At 48.6% G+C, this 22,972-nt stretch overlaps 1 protein-coding gene across 6 annotated transcripts in view; it reads left to right on the forward strand.

Moving 5' to 3' along the window:
- The window catches only part of RHBDL3 (rhomboid like 3), a 60,507-nt gene extending 40,146 nt beyond the window's left edge, over positions 1-20,361 (forward strand). For 5 of the 6 annotated variants that reach the window (XM_066263323.1, XM_066263324.1, XM_066263325.1 and 2 more), the window contains 3 exons: positions 1,554-1,654; positions 11,504-11,564; positions 15,483-20,361. In XM_066263323.1, the coding sequence (XP_066119420.1) occupies positions 1,554-1,654; positions 11,504-11,564; positions 15,483-15,754 (434 nt within the window). In that variant the 3' untranslated portion in view covers positions 15,755-20,361. The remainder of the gene's footprint in view (positions 1-1,553; positions 1,655-11,503; positions 11,565-15,482) is intronic. The other variant, XM_066263326.1, reaches the window with a different exon arrangement.
- The last annotated feature ends 2,611 nt before the right edge of the window (positions 20,362-22,972 follow it).

Raw genomic sequence — 22,972 nt, forward strand, 5'->3', positions numbered from 1 at the left:
CCGTCCAGGAGAGCGTGGGAATCCTTTGTCATGCAGATCCCGCTGCCTGCCTGTCTGCCACCCTGGGATCCCCCCCCCCCCAGCACACTCTATAGGGCTGACCCCAATGGCTAGGCAGTGTAAAAAAAAAAAAAGTTATCTGACAATAGATCAATACCTAATTAAAGCCTGAGGGAAAGCATGAAAGGAGAGAAGGAAGATTTATAGCTGCTCTGGGAGGGCAGAAGGACTTGGGAGTTCTCCACTGGTAGTTTTGTGGGGTTTTTTCCCTGGGAAATTACATCCCCCTTGAGACCAGGAATCTGTTGTGGGGATCTCTTCTTTGAAGGACCTCAGTGAGCCAAGTCGCCTTGGGAGCGGCGAGGCAGGGCAGGGACGTGGGGAAAGGCAGGTAGTGTTACCGGCGCTCTCCGTGCTCAGGTGTCAGGTGCTCTGGTTCCTGGGCTGGGCTCAGACCTCCTAAGTCGTGGACCCTCCACCCCTGTGGAACCGGCTGAGTTCCGCCTCCTGCCTGTCCCTCCTCTCTGCACCCGGGCAGCAGCTAATTGGCTCATGAGCCTGCGGGCATTTTCCAATGGTGATTTCTGCGTACTTCCCTGGGCCAGCCACCTCTCATCCTAGAGTCCTGGGCTCTACCTCCCAGTTATTTTTAGTCTCCCATGTCCTTCCCTGGAAGCCAAAGCATTGATCAGACTTAAATGAGACCAGAACAATACATTTCCCATCTCTTCTCTGCCCAGCTTTCCTCTCCTGACAAAAGTTTGTCATCCCCTCCCCCACCCCCGGCCGCCACCCCACCCCCGCCACCAAGAGTCTGCACCCTTCTTTCCCCAGAGGGTATAACATCATCACTCTCTTCCTTGGTACTCTTCAAGGGCATTTTGTTTTTCCTGCAGAAAAGCCCCAATTGCTCTGAAAATGCTTTTGGCCCTTTGATATCACTCAGCTGAAGAAAGGTTGGAGGTTTCTAGATGCTGTTGAGAAGGGAGAGTGATGGTAGAGGGTGGAGGCTGACTTCTGTACCCGTGTGGGGAGTGGCTGCTGTCAAGGCGAGGAGCACAGGCTTTGTGACAAGCAGACCTGGACTCAAGTCAGGTTCTTCCTACCAGGTGATGGGCTCAGTCTCTTCATCTCTGCCATGAGGCCCCTAGCACCTTTCTCAGAGGGCTGTCATGGGCAGAGTGTGTGTAAGATGCTTGGCCAGCGTCTCACACACAGTGCCCTGTGAGTGCTGCCTGTTTCTGCAATAACTATTCCAGTCATTTTTGTTGTTGCTCCAGAACCGAGATGGCGCATGGGAAGGCAGGGGTTGGATTGAGAGGCAGATGTTCACTTTGCTCTATTGAGTCTTTGTTTCCCATCTATAAAAAAAGTTTGAATCAAATGCTTCTTTCAACTATACATTAATCCTCTATTCAAGGCAACATGGGATCAAGGGAGGAAGAAAAGGGAGCCTTTTGCTCTGGGCTCTTACCCTCAAGGCTGCAGCATCTGAGGAGAGGGTGGGGAGCAACCTCCAATCCTCTTGAATTCTTGCTCTTTCTCTGCTCCAGGATCCTTGGCGGTGTCTGTGGCTGACATGACCGCTCCGGTGGTAGGATCCTCTGGAGGGGTGTATGCGCTTGTCTCTGCCCATCTGGCCAACATCGTGATGGTGAGCACCTCTTGCCCCAGCATGCCTGGGTGGCCTCCCCTCAGCTGTCGCCAAACCCAGGCATTAATCGCCTGGAGCTGGGTTTTAGATATTCATCCATGCTCCAGCCCAGGCCCAGCAAGTACCGGGCAGACCTGGCTGGTAGCAGAGTTTACAGACAGACACTCCTCGCCCTTTGTAGCTCAATTGCAAATGAGACCCCTCTATATACGATTCATATTTTTCCCAGTCGTGGCTCTCTCTATGAATTGGCCAGTCTCCCTAGTCCACCTCTTTTCCACTTGGTGACTTTAAAAAGTGTTAAATTCTTGACTACTAGCATGTGTCATAATTGTAATTCATTGTCATAAATTGTTAAAAGTAAAGGGACCTTAGCCAGACCAGGTGGTGTTGCAGTGGATAGAGCATTGACCTGAGACGCTGACGACCAAGATTCAAAACCCTGAGGTCGCTGTCTTGAGCACGGGCTCACCAGCTTGAGCATGGAGTCACCAGCTTGAGCATGGGATCATAGACATGACCCCATGGTCGCTGGCTTGAGCCCAAAGGTCGCTGGCTTGAAGCCCAAGGTTGTTGGCTTGAGCCCAAGGTCACTGGCTCAGCTCGAGCCCCTTAGTCAAGGCAGATATGAGAAGCAATCAATAAACAAGTAAAGTGAAGCAACTACGAGTTGATGCTTCTCATCTCTCTCCCTTCATATCTCTGTCTCTCACTAAAAAAATAAAAAAGGAAAAAGAAAGAAAAAGAAGGCTCTGAGACGTTAAGTGGTTTGTTCAAAGTCACAGTCAGCTTTGTGGTAAAATCGAGACTTGAAACCACATCTCCTGAAAACCATTCAAGTGTTGTTCTCCTACATCAGCCTGCCACAGTGGTGGGGCACTGCCATTCCATTTGTCATGCTCTTCTTTTTCTTTTCCTGAAAGGCCGTGTAGTTTAACAATTAAGAGCGTGGGCTGTGGACCCAGTCAGCCTAGATCTGAATCCAGCCACTCACTTCCTAAGAGTGACCTTGGGCAGATGACTTAACTGCTTTGTGTCTCAGTTTCTATATCTGTGAAATGAGATGGTATGTGATAAATGAGATGAAGTAAAAATAACCTCTCAGTGTAAGTACTAACTTAATTCCCTGATCCTCGCATAAGGGACCAGGGTAGACTCTGAATAGAGACAGGGTCTTCAAGATAAGGAATTTTAATCAGTCTGATAGTTTTAAGGAGACCAAGAAAGACTGCTTTTTTTGTCTTGGAAGCAGTATGAAGCTAGGAGGCCACAAAAGGAGTCACTGGCAATGCTTGGCAAACCACAGCTAATGCCCCTGCTGGCCTGGGAGCCTCCAGGCAGGTCCCAGGTCTTACTCTTCTGCTTTCCCAGTGCCTGGATGGGGCTGGACCCATGGTAGATACTACCACTAATTTTGGTGAATGAGGAAGGAATGAGTGAATGAACAATGTCCAGGAAAGGCATAGCTTCTCTTTGGGGTCGTCCTGTAGTTGACTCCCTCCTCCATCACAGATGTTACAACAGTTTTTGCAGTCCCCAAATTCTCCCATTTAATTTTTGTTATTGCCACTCTCACCTGCCCCACTGCTCAACACCATTTCTTTTTCTTCCACCAAAGTCCCCATTGCACATAGAGAGAGAGAGAGAGAGAGAGAGAGAGAGAGAGGGAGAAAGGAAAGAAAGGAAGAGAGGGGAAGAGAGGGACACACAGATGGACACTGACTGTACTTGCTACTTGTCTGAGTTTTGACAATTGCTGGTGAGCGCTTGGAGAACTACAGCAGGCTTGGGCAAGCCTGTGTGAGTGTGTGAGTCTGAGTGTGCATTTGTGCATGTGTGTTTACACACACACACTCACATAGACACACACAGACACACACTGGGAGAACCTGGGAGCGCAGTGCTGCCTCTTAAATGGGTCATTCTGTATCAGTGCCACCACTTTCCCCAGACACAGCTTTTCCGCTGAATTCCGCCTCCTCCACTCCCCCCTCCCCCTGCCCCAATTCCTTCTGAAGGGGAAGCAATACTAACCTAACCACCTCCCTCCTTTTCCCCCCAAGATGTGTCCGTGTGTAAGGGGATGAACAAGCACAGCTAAGAGCACATGGGAAAGAAGAAACAAACAAGAGTTCATAACGCTGCGGGGTTCCCACCCCCTTCCTCACTGCCGGGGAAACAGCCCCGGTGCCCCCGCAGTTCCCATGGTGAGGGCAGACCTCCACGAGCACCGAAGGGTGTGCCTGGGGTCGAGGAGGGAGGTGTGAAAACAGTTTTGTTCCAGTCTGTGCTTCTTTCTGGCAAGGAGCCCACGCCTGTGGCGGCGGCGCTGAGCAGCCCGTCCAAGAGCCCGTCGCCCTTCCAGAAGGACATGGCTTTCCCTGGCCAACTGGGAGCGTTGCCGTCCCCAGAGCATGACATACGGTATAGCCTTTCCCTAGAAAGTTGTGTGGTGCTTATTTGACAGTGAAAAAAAAAATTTCATTTAAAAAGGTTGGTTTCCTTTTGTCAAGAGGCCACCTCTACCCAAATTAGCTCAGTGCCCAGCAATTCAGGGATGCATTAGTCTCACCATATGAAATTGCTGTTTCTGTGGGTTGGGAGCACTTAAACATTGGCAATTTCATGTGGTTCCACCGAATAAATGTACTATTGATTTTAATTCCGAAATGAAGATTGGTCTGTGTGTGCGCGCGCACACAGTAGAACACCTTGTCAGAACAGAAGGGAGGAGAAGCGTGGAATTGACTGACAGAAAATCTGGTTTTGAGGATGAGAGTCACCATTTTAATAACTGTGAGTTTCTTAACTTCTTCGGGCCTCAATTCTATCGTCTGCCCCTTCTCCACAGGTAGTTGTGATGAAGACATGAAAAAATGGGTAAGAAAGTGCTTTCCATATAGGAAATCCCCACATAGCAGGGAAATCCTGTATGTGCATACATATGTGTGTGTTTATATATATATATTTGTATACGTATAGTTTTTATAGATTCTGCCTGATAATCTGTGCAGAGGAAAACCAGAAAATGTGTCCTTTCTGCTCTAGATACAAAACAGAAAAATGTTTGGCACTTGTGTTCTTAGGACTACCGGTTTAAACGAGAGATTCTGCCTTAAATCAAAGTATGTCTTATTTTGCATAAAAATGCTTTGAATTTCAAGAAAAGCTTACAGTTTGCATCCAGGATTGAACTCAGAAACTATTTCAACAAAAGATCTGGATGGCATAAAAGACCTACAATCAAGACTTCTTATTTTAAACACTAGAAGTGTAAAGATATACATAATTGGATAATTTATTAATCACCTTTTACTAAAGCCCCTAGGCCAGATTTCCATTTTTTTTTTTTTTTAATTTTACTTATTGATTTGTAGAGAGAGAGAGAGAGAGGCTAGGGCGAGGTGGGGAGGAGTGGGAAGTGTCAACTCGTAGTTGCTTCTCTTATGTGCCCTGACTGGACAAGCCAGGGGTTTTAAACCAGTGACCTCAGTGGTCCAGGTAGACACCTTATCCACTGTGCCACCACAGGTCAGGCAGATATCCATTTTTAAATATGCAAGATATTTACTCACATGTTGTTCCATAAGATAGGTTGTTTCTTTAAATGTTTGAGATCTGAATTTTCACAAATTGAACCATATTGTCAAAACACAAAGAGAAGGTTGTTTAAATGACATGAGAAATTTGTTGTAAGTTTCACTTAATCAACCAAAAATTTTTTAAATTTTTTATTATTCAGTGAGAGGCAGGGAGGCAGAGAGATAGACTCCCATATGCACCCTGACCGGGATCCACCCAGCAAGCCCACTAGGGGGCGATGTTCTGCCCATCTGGGATGTTGCTCTGTTGCTCAGCAACCAAGCTCTTCTTAGTGGCTGAAGCAGAGGCCATGGAGCCATCCTCAGTGCCCAGGGCAAACCACTCTAATCAAGCCATGGCTGCAGGAGGATAGAGAGAGAGAAACGAGAGGGGGAGGGGTGCTTCTGTGTGCCCTGAACTCGGGACATCCACATGCCTGGCCAGTGCTCTACCACTGAGCAAACCAGCCAGGACCCCAAAAATTCTTTTGTAGAACAAATACTCTAATTTATCTGTGTCGTGCTTTCCCCTTTCTTGTGTTGGGTTTTCTTGAAGTCATTAAACAAGAAACTGTTTCTAGCTGGGATTTGAAGAGCTGTGTTGGAACGGAAACTCCCTGCCTGGGTTTTAGGCTCTTAGCTATTAACTGGTTGGGTGAGCAGGATGCTTAGGGGACTGGTTATTGCCTTGTTTGCCCTGGCTGGGCCACCATCTCACCCTAACAGGCTCTGGGAGAGAGTGAAATTAAAGGGCTTGCAAAAGGTTTATTCCCCCAGGGGCCTGTGTGCTTTTTCAACATTTATAGCAGCAGGAGTGCTGGCTGTATGTGTGACTTTTTCCCTTCTCTCCTGTTGTTTAACAGCACTCATTTTATTAGAAGGAATAATGGGTCAGAAAAATGAGGCAGCTAGCAGGAAGGGGTGACTTTCTAGCTTAACCCCTCAGCTGCTGGGAGACTGGTCATTTATGGACATATGCTTTGGGGACAGCCAACAGGGACAGACAGCATACCCAGAACATGACCCTGTCCCAGAGATGTGGGCAGACAGAGCCCTGGACTGGGAATCCTTTCAATCTGGCCATTAATTCACTGTGTATGACCTTGAACTAGCCCTCCTGGACCCTCTGTTTCTTCTTAAAGTGCGGGACAGAGGGTATGACTAGATCAGCTTGGCAAACTCCAGTGCCTTCAGGGGGCCAGGCAGAACCTGGCTTGGGGAACACTGTGGCAAAACCAGAGAGAGCTCCCGGCTCTATCCAAGGCCATTGAAGTTCAGAAGTTTGAAAGCTGTTGTGCAGGACAAGCACCATCTTTGCCTCAGATCTAGATCCTTGTATCAGACATTTAGATGGTGTTTACCAAGTGCCAGGCAGTGTTCTTCGTGCTTTATATGTGTTAACTAACTTCACCTTCACAACCCAGTGAGGTAGATAATCAAAATAGACACTATTGGCCCTGGCCGATTGGCTCAGTGGTAAAGCGTTGGCCCAGCTTGCAGGAGTCCCGGGTTCGATTCCCAGCCGGGGCACACAGGAGAAGCGCTCATCTGCTTCTCCACCCCTTCCCCTCTCCTTCCTCTCTGTCTCTTCCCCTCCAACAGCCAAGGCTCCATCGGAGCAAAGTTGGCCCGGGCGCTGAGGATGGCTCCATAGCCTCTGCCTCAGGTGTTAGAATGGCTCTGGTCGCAACAGAGCAACGCCCCAGATGGGCAGAGCATCGCCCCCTGGTGGGTATGCCAGGTGGATCCCGGTCGGGCACATGCAGGAGTCTGTCTGACTGCCTCCCCATTTCCAACTTAAGAAAAATACAAAAAAAAAAAAGACACTATTGTTATTTCGAATTTACAAATGACACTAGAGAAAAAGGGGTTCTGAGCCACCCGCCCCACAGGCAATGGTTTTTCCAGACCAAAAATGTGGATGGTGCTGTCTAAGACATATCCCAGATAGGGTGAGCTGGACATGGACCTCAGCTGACAGAGGGAGCAACCAACATATTCTAGACTTATATTGCTTGATATCCCTCAGAACTCAGCGAAAGAGACATGGGTTTAGGTAAGATATCAGAGGGGTTTTTTGGGTTTTTGGGTTTTTTTTCAGAGACAGAGTCAGAGAGAGGGATAGATAGGGACAGACAGACAGGAACAGAGAGAGATGAGAAACATCAATCATCAGTTTTTCGTTGGGACTCCTTAGTTGTTCATTGATTGCTTTCTCATATGTGCCTTGACCGCGGGCCTTCAGCAGACAGAGCAACCCCCTGCTCAAGCCAGCGACCTTGGGTCCAAGCTGGTGAGTTTTTCTTTTGGCTCAAGCCAGATGAGCCCACGCTCAAGCTGGCAACCTCAGGGTCTCGAATCTGGGTTCTTCTGCATCCCAGTCCGACGCTCTATTCACTGCGCCACCACCTGGTCAGGCAGGCTTAACTCTTTTTAAGTATACGTTCACTGGTACTAATTACATTCACATCATTGTGTAATCCTCACCACTGTCCATCCACAGACCTCTTCATCTTGCAAAACTGAAACTCTAGAATCATGAAACACTCGTTCCTCATTCCTCCGTCCTCCCAGCCTATGGCAACCATCATTCTGCTCTCTGTTTCTATGAATGTGAATACTCTAGATACCTCATATAAATGAGTTCATACAGTACTTATCCTTTTTGTTATTGGCTTCTTTTACTTCAGTGTTCATTGAAATTCATAGTATGTATCAGAATTTTCTTCCTTTTTAAGGCTGAATAGTATTTCATTTGTATGGATATAACACATTTTGTTTCTGCATTTATCCATTGACGGACACTTTGTTGTTTTGAATAATACTACTGTGAACATGGGTGCCACTTTTAATTTTTTTTTTAATTTTATTCATTTTTAGAGAGGAGAGAGAGAGACAGAGAGAGAGAAGGGGGGAGGAGCTGGAAGCATCAACTCCCATATGTGCCTTGACCAGGCAAGCCCAGGGTTTCGAACCGGCAACCTCAGCATTTCCAGGTCGACGCTTTATCCACTGCGCCACCACAGGTCAGGCTAGGGTGCCACTTTTAAGGGAGAACTAAGACCCCTGAGTGGATATTACAGAGAAGCACAGCCTAGCCAGACAATAACAGGAAGAACTTTTCAGTGATTAGAGACCCTTCACAGGGCTGTCCCAGGAGGTAGTGAGCTCCCTGTCGCAGGGACTGGAGGACCATTTTGTTGGTGGCTTGGCAATGGGTGTTCCTTTTAGGACAAGATGGTCTATTAGGGGACTCCTGAGGACCTAGCCATCCTAACGTTTCAGCCTGGAGAGGACCTGAGCGGCTGCCTACCATCAGCTAATTCAGCCAGCTCAGAATGGATCAGTGGAGGGCACCAACTTCCGTTTTGTTTTCCGTCTCTGTGGGCGGACACCAGGAGGAGACAGCGTTGTCCTGCCATCTGCTTCTTAGTGCAGAACATGTCAGCGAGCAAAGGTTAGATGTCCCAGCCTAAAAAGCGGCCGTGCGTTGTTCATGTTGCCTTTTGTGAAGAAGGACTCGCCGGTCAGTGTGGCATAATGGGCAGGAAGGAGGTGATGGGCAGGAAGCCCAGTGCCACGGGATTTCTCCCTCTTTTTGGCAGCTTCCCTGCCCTCCATTAAAGCTTCCATAGACATTATTGTATGTGCCAGCGTTCAGGGCCTCTGTAAAGGTTAGCACGTGTCCCCCAACGTCAGAGGAGCGCGAGACGTGCTCCCCAGCTGGGCAAGGGCCAGGCAGCAAAGGTAGAGTGGGTGGGGAGGGAACAGAAGCCCCTGGCGGTACCCAGTTGCCTCCTTCCCGAGGTCTGATTGTTCCAGAAAGATTCCAGGCTCATTTCTGTGTGTGTGTGTGCACGTCACGCATTGGTGTAAATGGCGTAGAGCTTTGAATGCACTGCAGGAGTGCCCCTCAAAGGAACCCTGTGGCGAAGTCTTTTGTAAAGTGAAAAATTCTTTTGTAAGGTGAATAATTGTATTCTGTTCATCTGCTTTGGAGGTTCAGCTGTTCAGAGATTCTCAGGGGAAAGAGGGATTTGTTTGAAGGCCATCTGGCCCACCCCCTTTCCAATGCCCTATTCTAGAGCAGCCCCTTCCGGTGGGGCTACATGAAGCCCCATTTGAACCCTTCAGGGAAACTTACCGTCCCCCAAGATGGCTCATTCCATCCTTGGGCAGCACTGTTTATTAGAAATGGAAACTTATCCTGAGCTAGAAAAAAAATTTTTTTTCTCTGAATCTGTCAGACTATAACTGCTTGCCTTTGTTCAATCTGAAGATAATTTGATACAGCCATCTAGAAATCTTTTGACTGCCTGCCTTCAGAACTCAGAAACTGAGATTATAGCCTGCTCCAATCATTAACCTTTTTGTTGTTGTGGTTGTTTCCATATAGAGATGCCTCTTGTTAATTACCTGATTGCTTGCACCATAGACCTAACTTTGGGAGCCCATCTGCAATGAAACACAACTGTTGAACTGAGCTGAACTTTTCTCAAAGACTGAAACTGATTTAGTTAGATATAGAGCAGTCTACTGACCCAACTTCTGGAATGTGAAACTTCCAGAGAAATTTCAGAGGAGGTAACTATGGGAATTCAGAACGAGTCACCCCAAGATGTGTGCCTCTGTAGTGTGCAGACTGTTTGTTTTTGTTTTTGTTTTTTTATAGAGACAGAGAGTGAGTCAGAGAGAGGGATAGACAGGGACAGACAGGAACGGAGAGATGAATCATTAGTTTTTCATTGCACATTGCAACACCTTAGTTCACTGATTGCTTTCTCATATGTGCCTTGACTGCGGGCCTTCAGCAGACCGAGTAACCCCTTGCTGGAGCCAGCGACCTTGGGTTCAAGCTGGTGGAATTTTGCTCAAAACCAGATGAGCCCACGCTCAAACTGGCAACCTCCGGGTCTCGGACCTGGGTCCTCTGCATCCCAGTCCGACGCTCTATCCACTGCGCCACCGCCTGGTCAAGCAAAACTGTTTTGATCTAAAGGCAACTTTAGCTGTGGGCTCAAGAGAGACTTCTGCGCCTCCTTTAACTACCTAGAGGAACTTGAATTGGGGGCCTTGCTCATAATAAGAGACAATCAGGAATCATCTCTTTTGTCCTAGCTATAGGGCAGGGCAAACTTCTACTTGCTAAGCATCTGCTCTTCCTAATCATTCTGCAATGACCCTTTGAAACCCCCAAGCCAGCTTATCTTATCCTAGCTCAGGATGTCTTCTATACCCGTGTTCCCTTTCTATCTCAGCCTCTCGTGCATGTGGGATCTCTGACTCTCTCGTGTATACTGGGTTCCCATACATATGTATGGGAAGTTTGTATGTGTCAAGTTTGGTTATTTTTCCTTGCTGAGAAAAAAACCTCTGAAGTTTTCATCCATTGAGTCTTCTACTTGCACATTACACTGAATGTGGCCTTTCCTTGTGTTGACTTACTTGTGTTGACTTGACAACAGCAAGCTTGACCTTGAGTCTTTTCCATGTTTGTTCCTCACATGCAGGGTTTTGAGTTCTTTAGTCATCCTGATGGTTCTGCTTTGACTTTGCTTAGTTCCCTTTGCAAGCTTGGACAGTTAATGCAACTCTCGGGTGTTGTCTGTGCAGGTAGAAGAGACAGGCTCTCATCTCCCTATGTCTAGAGTCTCTCCCTCTGTTAGTGCAACTCAAGAGCTTTCTGACACTAATAATTTTTTAAAAGATTTTATTTATTTTAAAGAGGGTAGAGAAAGAGAGAAAGAGAAGGAGGGAGGAACAGGAAGCATCAACTCCCATATATGCCTTGACCAGGCAAGCCTAGGTTCTTGAACCAGCAACCTCAGCATTCCAAGTTGACGTTCTATCCGCTGTATCACCACAGGTCAGGCAACAATAATAAACTCATCATTGCCTAAAATCTCGAAGCCATGCTGGTATGATCTGTGACTAAGCCACAACCCCTCACTCAGGACTTAATGGAGATTACTTTTTTAAATGTTGGGTTTTTTTTAAAAATATTTTTAATTTATTGATTAGGGAGAGAGGACAGAGAGAGAGACAAAGGAGGGACGGAGCAGAAAGCATCAACTTATAGTAGTTGCTGCTTATGTGTGCCTTGACCAGGCAAGCCTGGCGTGTCAAACCCGCAGCCTCAGCGTTCCAGGTCGACACTCTGTCCACTGCGCCACCGCAGGCCAGACAATGTCAGGTTTTCTTAAGCAAGATGCTTCTGCAGAGGAGTGGTCTGATCTGGAACTAATGAACTCTCTCCTTTTTTTCCTAGAACTGGTCAGGCATGAAGTGCCAATTCAAGCTGCTGCGGATGGCTGTGGCCTTGATCTGTAGTAAGTACCGACAGCCGACAGGGCAGGCTGCGGGGAAGGGAGCCCTGCACTGGGCCTAGGGGATATACAGGTCCATAGTTCCTGCCCTTCAGGCCCGTGGTCAAGAAAGTAAAAGGGGGAGCATGTCAATAATGTGCAACAAAGTGGACGAGAGTAGTCTGGCCCACTCTGCCCGTTCTTAACCTTTCATAAACTTTTTATTGACATATAATATGCAAATAGGAAAGTAGACATAGGTTAAGTGTCCAGCACAGTGACCAGCACCCAGATTAAGAAAAATAACATCTTAACCCTTTGAGTAATGAGGTTTTTTTTGTTTTTTTTATTTTATTTTCTTTCTTTTTTTTTCTTTTTTTTTTTTTTTAGGGGACGTTTTTTTTTAAATTTTTATTTATTCATTTTAGAGGAGAAGGAGAGGCGGGGGAGGAGCAGGAAGCATCAACTCCCATATGTGCCTTGACCAGGCAGGCTCAGGGTTTTGAACCGGCGACCTCAGCATTCCAGGTCGACGCTTTATCCACTGCGCCACCACAGGTCAGGCCGAGTAATGAGTTTTTTGTTAGCCCTTTGAGTAAGGACGTACATGAACATTTATACTACTCAAAGGGTTAATAACTTTTTGGGTCATGGAGTCGGGTTTTTTTGGATCTTCTGTTGGAAGCTACAGATCCCTCGTGGGATCCGTGGACATCCGTGTGCACTACATTGTCCTTTTAGCAGGGTTACAAACTAATCCTTGAACCTGTACAAACAGGGTGCGTTGGGGGAAACCTAGTAGTCAGGAGAAGTCAGTTCTACCTGCACATGTCATGCTGAGTGTTCAGGACAGGCAGGTAGACCCACTATAAGAGAGCATTTGGGGCAAAAGTGCAGCATGCCCTGACCAGGTGGTGGTGCAGTAGATAGAGTGTTGAACTGGGATGCAGAGGACCCAGGTTCGAAACCCAAGGTCGCCAACTTGAGTGCGGGGTCACTGGCTTGAGTGTGGGATCATAGACATGACCCTATGGTCACTGGCTTGAGCCCAAAGGTCGCTGGCTTGAAGCCCAAGTTGCTGGCTTGAGCCCAAGGTCACTGGCTTGAGCAAGGGGTCACTTGGTCTTCTGTAGCCCCCCTAGTCAAGGCACATATGAGAAAGCAATCAATGAACAACTAAGGTGCCACAGTGAGGAATTGATGCTTCTCATCTCTCCCCCTTCCTATCTGTCCCTATCTCTCCCTCTCTCTGTCTCTGTAGCCAAAAAAAAAAAAAAAAGCGCAGCATGAACAGACACAGGTGGGTGCAGGGCCATGGCCTGCAAATCAGTTGCAAATCCAACCTATGAGGTTTGAGACTGTGTGATTGTGACGAAAGATGATAAGAGTCAGATCATGAAAGGCTTTAAATGCAAAGAGAAAGATTGAACTTCATCCTGAATACACTGGGAGACCCCTGGAGGGTTTTTTAACAGAGTTACTGACTGAGTTGAGTTTTAGGAGACCAATCAAGCTTCAGCGTGGAGAACTTGAGTGTGGGTGGATGACACCGGAGGCCAAGAGGCTTATTGTGGGACAGAAAGAGATAATAGACTGAGCGGAAGTGAAGCAGGTAGGAAGAGAGAACGAGGAACACGCGGGCTCTCATCAGTCATCTGAACACAGCTGTGGAGAGGGCATTCCTGTCAGGCTTCATTTTCAGGTAGGCGCTCGAAGCTCAGAGAGGTAAGTTCCTTGCCCTGGGTCGCCCAGCTAGAGCTGATAGAGCTCAATTCAGTGGCAGCCTGTGCCATTTCTTATGCCGCACACTTGAGCCAGGCTGGGCAGGAGCACCTTGACTGTCTGCCTGGGTCAGCGACCAGCGATGGGGGGAAGAGGAAGACTGATCCAGAAAAAATCATGGGATGGAGGGGGCCTGTGTGGGCTCCGCTTTAATTCACTTTGACATCCCCTGATTCATACCCGTGGCTTTCAGAACTCTCTGGGCTCAGCTTCTGGTTGGAGGATCTCTCTGCTTCTAGAGAGGAACTTCCCGTCTTGAAGCCAACAGACTCTTTGAGCCAGAGTAATGAGGGAACAGTGGGGGACAATATGATGAAGGAGTGCGAGAAATGAGGGGTGAGCATACCTGCCCTGTCTGCTCAGACTCTGAGTTTGTCTGTTTGCAAAGAAGGGAAAAAAAGCATGAGTCTTGATGTTGAAGAAAATCAACTCTTAAGCATCATAAAAACTAAAATTCTAGGCCCTGGCTGGTTGGCTCAGTGGTAGAGCGTCAGCCTGGCGTGCAGGAGTCCCGGGTTCGATTCCCAGCCAGGGCACACAGGAGAGGCACCCATCTGCTTCTCCACCCCTCCCCCTCTCCTTCCTCTCTGTCTCTCTTCCCCTCCTGCAGCCAAGGCTCCATTGGAGCAAAGTTGGCCCGGGTGCTGAGGATGGCTCTGTGGCCTCTGCCTCAGGCGCTAAAATGGCTCTGGTTACAACAGAGCAACGCCCAGATGGGCAGAACATCGCCCCCTGGAGGGTATGCTGGGTGGATCCCAGTCGGGTGCATGTGGGAGTCTGACTGCCTCCCTGTTTCCAACTTAAGAAAAATACAAAAAAAAAAAAAAACACAAAAAAAAACCCTAAAATGCTGTTCGGGAGTGGGGGACAATGTTTCTCAAGCCTCCCTTGTGGAACCCCGGGCCTCTATGCAAAGGCAGGAAGATGCACCAGGGCCTGGGGAGTAGTGGGGGAGGACTCAGTGTCCAGCCCTGGCTGCTCCTTCCCTGCCATCTGTTGGCCATCCTTGGAGTTGCAGGGCCCTTGCCAGAAGGTTAGGCAATCCCCTGGAGATGCTGGCACCCCTGGAGTGGTGAGGAGGAGAGAGGTTAATTAAATGGTAATTGAACAAGGACAAAATTCCTATCACAGGCCTTTCTTTCAGTCTTCCCAATTTGCCTTGGTTTCCCTCATCTGTAAAATGGGAGTAAGGGTACCTGCCCTCCATGATACGTAATGAAATGGCAGTTTCCTGGCACCTTTCAAGAGAGTACATCCCCGTTGGGTTGGTCAATCCAAGAAGTTCATGCAAGAAACACGATGGGAGAGTGGGTGGGGGCATTTTAGAATTTGTTCAATTCCAGCACTTTGTTGGAACGAACTGGTTATTTCCATTCCTTCTTTGCTCCTCTCCCCCTCCATCCCCTCCTTCCAACCACAGGAGCACTGCTTCTGAGAGTTTCCTAAGGGTTTTGAAATAAGACATGGGAACAGTTTATAAACTGTGAAGTGCTAGCACATAGGGAGTTGTTGTGAATGTTCCTGCAGTGTAGGCTGACCCACGGAGGCTGAGACTGTGTCCGGATGGGGAGACTCACCCTCTAGCTCACACAACCGCGGGGATATGAGAGCCCTTGGGCTTCTGCACGAGCTGCCCCCTCTGCCTAAAATACTGTTCTTAGGGCATGTTACTTATTGATTTTACAGAGAGAGAAGGGGGTGTCGAGAACTGTCAACTCACACTTGCTTCACTTTTGTTGTTCATTGATTGCTTGTCGTATGTGCCTTGACCAGGCAAGCCCAGGACTTTGAATCTGTGACATCAGCATCCCAGGTTGACACTCTATCCACTGCGCCACCACAGGCCAGGCCTAGCATTGACTTTAACCCTCTATTTTTGTTTCACATGGAATTCCTCTTATTGAAAAGATCTTGTGTATATAATTGTATGCTGGTTGATGGCCAGATCCTATACGCTCTTGGAGAACAGAGGCTTGTCTGTCTACTTGACTGCTGCGTGTCCAGTGCATAGAACGAACTGTGCTTGGTCTGTAGTGAATGGATCAATGGGTGCGTGGCAGAGCAGGCCGCTGGGTGGATGAGTAGATACAGTGTCAGGCCTCTCCCTCAGCCCTGCCCAGTGGCCCTCCTGTGACTCCTCTGTGCTTCCTCCCCTTGCAGTGAGCATGGAGTTCGGGCGGGCCGTGTGGCTCCGCTTCCACCCATCGGCCTATCCACCGTGCCCTCACCCGAGCTTCGTGGCACACTTGGGAGGCGTGGCTGTGGGCATCACCCTGGGCGTGGTGGTCCTGAGGAACTATGAGCAGCGGCTGCAGGACCAGTCGCTGTGGTGGATTTTTGTGGCGATGTACACTGTCTTCGTGCTGTTCGCTGTCTTCTGGAACATCTTTGCCTACACCCTGCTGGACCTAAAGCTGCCACCGCCCCCCTAACGGGCTGGGGGACTCAGGTCTGGGAGGGGAGGCAGAAGCAGCATCAGAAAGGAGCACCAGTATTCTTTTGTCTCATCACCAGCTCGGTGAGGCCAGAGAGGAGAGGACAAGAGACGCTGGGCCGCTGTCATGGTTGTGTTCAGATTTGGACAGACAGTGGAAGCTCTTTTCTGAAAGGCACATACTGGAGGAGTTGGATGTGGTTACCGTTGTTTTTCTAGGTTCTTCTGAAGACACCAGGCCAGCAAAGGGTTGGGGGCGGTGAGAGTGGCTGTGCCCTTGGGCTGGGCTTGATCCATGTGTTCAGTGGCCCCTACCTTGTCATAGATCGGGCAGCAGCCTTATCTTCTACACCCTTAGAGACCATAAGAGTGTAAGGAAGGCCTGAGGGGGTAGTAGCCGGGCAGGCTCTAGTCCAGTGCAGGAATAATTGCAGGCCAAGAGGTGTTTCCTCTGCAGCTGTTGGGTCTGGAGCTCTGGAGTGGAGGAGGACCTGGTGGTGGGTATGCTGACTTTGGCCTGGGGAGCCCCACATGCCTGCCTGTCGGTGAGCACTGGGGCGGGGCCTCTGGTGCCTGGGTGGGCAGAGGAGGGAGATTCCATGACTTCAGGTCCTACCCTTGAGGGAATTCATCCTAAGTTCCACCTTGGGGAAGGCCCCACTTTGGACTTCTCCCTCCCTCCCTCCCTCCCAGAATGACACTCCACACCAGTGCCCTGGCATCCCATGCCCTGCCTTGTTTCCAGAGCCCCTTCCTTCCCTTCCGTGGCCCCGACCCCACATTGTGCCTCTCCTCTGGCGTGGAGACAGTGTTCTGATGCACATGCACATGGTTCGGGGGGAGGAGATGCCTGTGTGGTGGGAAACACGATGTGAGGCATGGGGGGTGGGCAGAGGAAGGCGTGAGGCAGTGGGCACAGGCGGAAGCTGTCTACAGGAGAGGGAGGGGCTGAGAGGGGGGAGGGCGTGGTTCCCGAGGATCCTTGCTTTTAGCAAAACTCGCCCCTTCTTTTCCACTTCCTGTCCCTCCCAGCCTCTCCCTGAGAAGCGCTGACCTGTGGGAGAACTGTCCATGGTGGAGGGAGGCTTCCTGCCCTTCCAGGGCCCCTTGGGATGCTGAGGTGTTTCTCACCTTTATCAAGTTCTGCTCTGGTTCTCTCCGGAGTGGCCTTCATATCTGTGAAGGTTCTGTTCTGTCTCCCTTTAGAGGGAAGGTGCTTTGGGGGGTATAAGAGAGGCTGGGGCAGGAATGTTGAGGTCCTGTGTCCTTTTGAGCTCGCGGGCACAGGAGAGCAGCAAAAGGAATCCCAGTATAGGTGGAAAACTGCTGCTAGAGAAGAATTGTTGGGTTCTGGGATGAGCGTCAGAGGTGAGTAGCCCAGAGCCTTGGATTCTCAGAGCTTAGAGATTATCAAGTTCATCCCCAGCCCAATTTTATTTTATTTTTACTTATTTATTTTTGGGGGGTGAGATGAGGGGAGATAGTGAGGCAGACTCCCACATGCACCCCAACCGGTATCCACCGGCAACCCTGTCCAGGGCCAATGCTTGAGTACCTAGCTATTTTAGCACCTGAGGCTGTCGTACTCCGAGGGACCTATCCTCAGTGCCTAGGCTAGGGCCACATTCAAACCAATCCAGCCGCTGACTGCAGGAGGGAAGGAGGGAGAGAAGAGGGAGAAGGAGAGGGAGAGAAATAGGTGGTCACTTCTCTTGTGTGCCCTGACCGGGAATTGAACCCGGGACGTCTACATGCTGGGCCAACACTCTGTCCACTAAGCCACCGGCCAGGGCCCACTCCCATTTTACAAGGGCATCGCCTCCTAGCAGGAGCTGGTGCAGGCTCCAAGGAAAGGTGGGCATGATAGCCTTTGACAAAATGCCATTCACTTCATACTGCTCTTGGACCCCAATCACTGACAGCACAGAACAGGGAAGAACCCGAGGCTGAGTTCATACAGGAACGAAGGCAGGCATGTAGGCCTGTCTTCTGCCAGCCACTTGCCCTTGGCATCAGGTGTGCACCCAGGTTCAGCGTCAGCCAGGCCAGGCATTGGTGGTCTGGGGCCACTGTGGCTTCCTGTCCCCAGCGACCACACACAAATGGGTTGGGTCTTTCTCCCTAGGACACCCACACTCAGCCTTAGGGTACACTATACCCTTCCCCGCCTTTGCCCACTGCCAAATAGACTGTCCAGGTCCCCACATATGGCGGATAAGGCCATGCTGCACTTGTGCCAACTCTTTGCTCAGGACTGCCAGGCTGAGATGGCGTGCGCTCAGATCTTTGGCTGAGCCCTGCCGGCCATTCTCTGCCCTCCTGAAAGAAAAGTGTAGCTGGAAGAGTCCGTTTCTTGGAAGAGGAGACTGAGCTGGAACTGGAGACTGAGAAGACTTGGGTGAGGGGGGAGAAGGAGGTCTGGGCCATGGCTGCAGCTGCTGGTGAGCATGAGCGGTGCGGCCGCGCTGGAGGAGCAGAGGCAGACATTGCTCCGCTGGGAAGCAGGGCTGCCCCCAGATCCTGCCCTGGCACCTGCGGGTTGTAGACTGAGGGAGCTTGGAGCCATCCCTCCCCCTGCCTTTGTCTGGTGTGGCCGGCACAGGGGCCTTCCTGTCTCAGGGGTGAAAAGACTTTGAGCTAGAAGATTCTAGAAAGCCCTCAGAGAAGCATCCAGTTCCCTCAGGGCTTAGGATAGAAGTGTGTCTCAAACCTGCCGTCTTTGTATATCGTGAGGATGCTCTAACCAACCAAGGTATCCTGGCAGAGCTCCCAACCATCACTTCTAAGCAGGCCATCCAGTGGTGACGAGTCACTTCACACAACCCAGGTCTCGAACCCTGGGCCAGAGCCGGTTGTCCGGTAAGAAAGGTTTACGTTTTGGTGTAGGGCTTTCTCCTTGGCATGCTCCTTTGTTCCCTCACTGCCAGCACGCTGCCAGCTCCCTGCCAGCAGCATGTCCCCGTCACCCGTCCTTCCTCATCCACTGTTGGCCACCTGGCCTGCGTGCAGAAAAGCTGAGGGCGATGCGAATCTCCAGGCTGTGGGGGGAGGTGTGGCCTTTACCCGCGCAATACAGAAACTGAAATTTGGAGATTCCTGGAACGACAGCCACAGACTCGATTACTGGTCAGATGGAAGAGAAATCACAGAAACCGGGGAAAGGAAAACAAACCTTCAAAGGAGAAATTTCGCTTTAATGGCACCATTAATCATTTGTTTTTTAATTAGGTAAAGCTCCCTAATGAGACGCCTTTGCCAGCTAATAGGACTCTCAATTTCTGTGAGAACTATTCTTGCCTAGAGGATTAGGGGAGTCATTGCTCACCAAGCCCAGATCTTTCCCCAGTGTCCAATTTCATTTGCAAATAATGCTGGTTCCCCGAGCGCAGCGAATGCCCTTTCCTGGCATCATTCATGTTGCTCCTGGGGCTGGCTGGAAAGCATCGATACTCCTCTGCCTTAAAAAACAGTGCCCAACACTGAAGCCCCCCACCCAGCCCCAAGGACTTGCGTTAAGTGGAAAATAAACAGAAAAATACAAGCTGCAATGTTTGTTTCTAAATATTTTTGTATTGTGTACATTCTGTATATTTTTGTTGTAACGTATTATTTGAGCACAGATTCCATTAAAGATTTTTTTTTTAAGCCATCAGTTATTCAGAAAGTGACCTGAAGGGCTTACTTACCCTGTTTCATCTCAGTCTAAGGTCATGGGGTGGGGAGAGGGGGGACAGCAGTGGTGGTGGGTCTGTGATTTATATCAGTGCTCCCAACCTTTTTTGGGCCACGGACCGGTTTAATGTCAGAAAATATTTTCACGAACTGACCTTTAGGGTGTGACGGATAAATGTATCACGGGACCGAGACAGCGTCAAGAGTGAGTCTTAGATGGATGTAACAGAGGGAATCTGGTCATTTTTTAAAAATAAAACATCATTCAGACTTAAATATAAATAAAATGGAAATAATGTAAGTTACTTATTCTTTCTCCGGGGTTGTGGACCACTGATTTATATAATACAGGTCGAGTGTTGTTTCTTGGTGCTGGCTTGGTGGTTCTTAACCTTTTTGAATTACTGAACTCTTTTGAGTGGTTGATGAAAGTTATGATTTTTCTTCCCATAAAAATGCAGATAGACAATTTTGTGTACAATTGGGTGTGGAAAGTCTGGCTGTGAATAAGGAAACTGATCTATGGCTTCAGGTCAAGAACCTCTGTGCCAGCTGTCTGGTGGGTGCCCCGGCTTCTTCTACTCTTACTCTATAGCCCAAGGAGAGATTGATATTTTGACTACTAGTAGAGGAATCGTCTATGAAATTTCTCAGGCACTTACTTCTCTCCCTAGTAGTGCAGGTCTTTTCGTGGACTCTCAACACCTTGATCTTGAGGAAGGGATAGGAATGTCCTCAGGGTAAAAGGGTATGGTCAGTTCACAAAACAGGAAAATAAGAGCGTAAATGTTAAAGTCTGATGCTTGGTAAGTTTAACAATTGAGTGGGCTTTGAATGTATGTAGCCTGAGAAAGTGAATTGTTTTTACCAGTTTTTCTAAGCCATTGGGCGTGTATGTAGTTCTGCCATTCATTGTTAAATTTTGTTGGAGGATTAAACTACCCCATTGAACTCAGTGTGGGAGTTGTTTCCCATAATGTTCTTTCACATTAGTTTCCTGCATATCATTTTAAAGTGTTTCTAAATGCTACAGAAGTCATCCCAGAACAGATTTTACAGTATACAGTTTAGGTTTAAGGTCAAAGAACCCACTTCTGTTGGAGTGTGAACTGGCTTCTCTGTAAGGAAAGTCGGGACCCTGTGTGAGCACCCGTGTTCCTGTGGGTCAGTTCTGGGCTCCTACACCTGATGCATTTAAAAGCAAGCCTGCCTGACCGGGAGGTGGCGCAGTGGATAGAACGTCGGACTGGGATGCGGAGGACCCAGGTTCGAGACCCCGAGGGCGCCTGCTTGAGCGCAGGCTCATCTGGTTTGAGCAAAAGCTCATCAGCTTGGACCCAAGGTCGCTGGCTTGAGCAAGGGGTTACTCAGTCTGCTGAAGGCCCACGGTCAAGGCACATATGAGAAGGCAATCAATGAATAACTAATGTGTTACAACAAAAAACTAATGATTGATGCTTCTCATCTCTCTCCATTCCTGTCTGTCTATCCCTCTCTCTCTCACTCTGTCCCTGTAAAAATAAATAAATAATAAAAATAAATAAATAAAAGCAAGCTCCCTGGACAGACAGAACTTGTTTACTTAGCTTTGCCTTTGGCCTCCTATCACTTTCCTGGTTCCCTGCTTCTACTAGATTCTCATCATTCCAATAGCTTAATTAAGATGTTTACTGATAGCCTGGCCAGGCGGTGGCACAGTGGATAGAGCATCAGACTGGGATGCAGAGGACCCAGGTTCGAGACCCTAAGGTCGCCAGCTTGAGTGAGGGCTCATCTGGTTCAAGCAAGGCTCCCCAGCTTGAGCCCAAGGTCACTGGCTTGAGTAAGGGGTCGAGGGGTCACTCAGTCTCTTGTAGCCCCCCAGTCAAGGCACATATGAGAAATCAATCAATGAACAACTAAGGAACCACAACGAAGAATTGATGTTTCTCATCTCTCTCCCTTTCTATCTGTCTGTCCCTCTCTCTGATTCTCCCTGTCTCTGCCACCAAAAAAAAAAAAAGATGTTTACCGATAATATGAACACCATTCACTGAGTACCGTACTATGTGCTAGGTACTGGATGAAATATTTTGAATATGTTCTTCTCTTTTCGTTGCACAGCTCCTGGGATATACATGTTTCCATATTTACACATGAGTAAGGCTTGGGGAAATTTAGTACCTTGCTGATAGCACAGCATGGATGGATTCATACCCAAAACTGCCTGGTTCCAAAACCAGTCCTCAGGTGTTTGTATAAGACTTTGGGGACGCTAAATGTTGTTAAGCGTCAGGGTGTTTGTTTAAAGATCTAGTCTCACCCTGGCCTTTTGGCTCAGTGGTAGAGCATTGGTCCAGTGTGTGGAAGTCTTGAGTTCAATTTCCAGTTGGGGCACACAGGAGAAACGCCCATCTACTTCACCCCTCCCTCATCCCCTTCTCTCTCTCCTTCTCCCTCTCTCTCTTCTCCCACAGCCATGGCTTAAATGGTTCAAGCAAGTTGGCCTGGGGCATTGAGAATAGCTCCTTGGCTGTGCCTCAAATGCCAGAATAGCTCGGTTGCCAAGCAACAGAGCAGCAGCGGCCCCAGATGGGCAGAGCATGCCTCTCCCTGTAGTTAGGGGACTTGCTGGGTGGATGCCGGTCTGGACACATGCGGGAGTCTCTGCCTCCCTGCCTCTCAATTAATAAATAAATAAAGGTCTAGTCTCACTGTTTTTTGGTGTTTTGGGTTTTTTTTAAATTCATTTTAGAGAGAAGAGAGAGAGAAAGGGGGGAGGAGCAGGAAGCATCAACTCCCATATGTGCCTTGACCAGACAAGTGCAGGTTTCGAACCGGCGACCTCAGCATTCCAGGTCGACGCTTTATCCACTGCGCCACCACAGGTCAGGCATAGTCTCACTGTTTTAAGGCCACCCAGTAACAGTAATGAACCTTGAACATTAGTGTTCATTTAACTTTAACAGAATCTCTGCCCCCTTAGAAGTAGTTTACAAGAAAATCCACAGCTGTCACTCACTCCTGCTCCCTCTCGCCCCCCCAATTTCCAGAACCTAGCATGTATGCCAACTCAGAGAGAGTGAGTCCGAGTCCCATTTAGGAAGTTTAGTAGGGATAGGACTGGAGCTACCTTCTTAGACTCCACATGGAAAGATTTCATAGAAGCCAGCAGGGTAAACGTTACTGAGAAGACCCACAGTTAGGAACGTGTAGTCCTAGTAACTGAATCTTATTTCCAAGAAGCCTGCAGCCTTTTCTGGCATCTGGTGTCAATGATCCTCTAACAGGACAGGCATTCTGTCATGGTTAATAGTGAATGAGAGTAAAAGGAAGTGACCAGGGTTATTGAGTTCTACAGGTTTAACTCTACTGAACAGTGAATAAAATAGTGATAAAAATTGCTCTTACGCCCTGCCTGATGCCTCTTGCAAGATGCAGAAAGATGTATTCCATCAGCTGATTTGATTTTCTTCAATAAATTCCTTAGCATAACAATAATTTCCTTATAAGTTTACTGTGACTTAAAAATGTCAGGTCAGAGAACGGGAGCTCATTGAAATTA

Source organism: Saccopteryx bilineata, chromosome 2 (genome assembly GCF_036850765.1).
Source record: "Saccopteryx bilineata isolate mSacBil1 chromosome 2, mSacBil1_pri_phased_curated, whole genome shotgun sequence".
NCBI classification, from domain to species: domain Eukaryota; kingdom Metazoa; phylum Chordata; class Mammalia; order Chiroptera; family Emballonuridae; genus Saccopteryx; species Saccopteryx bilineata.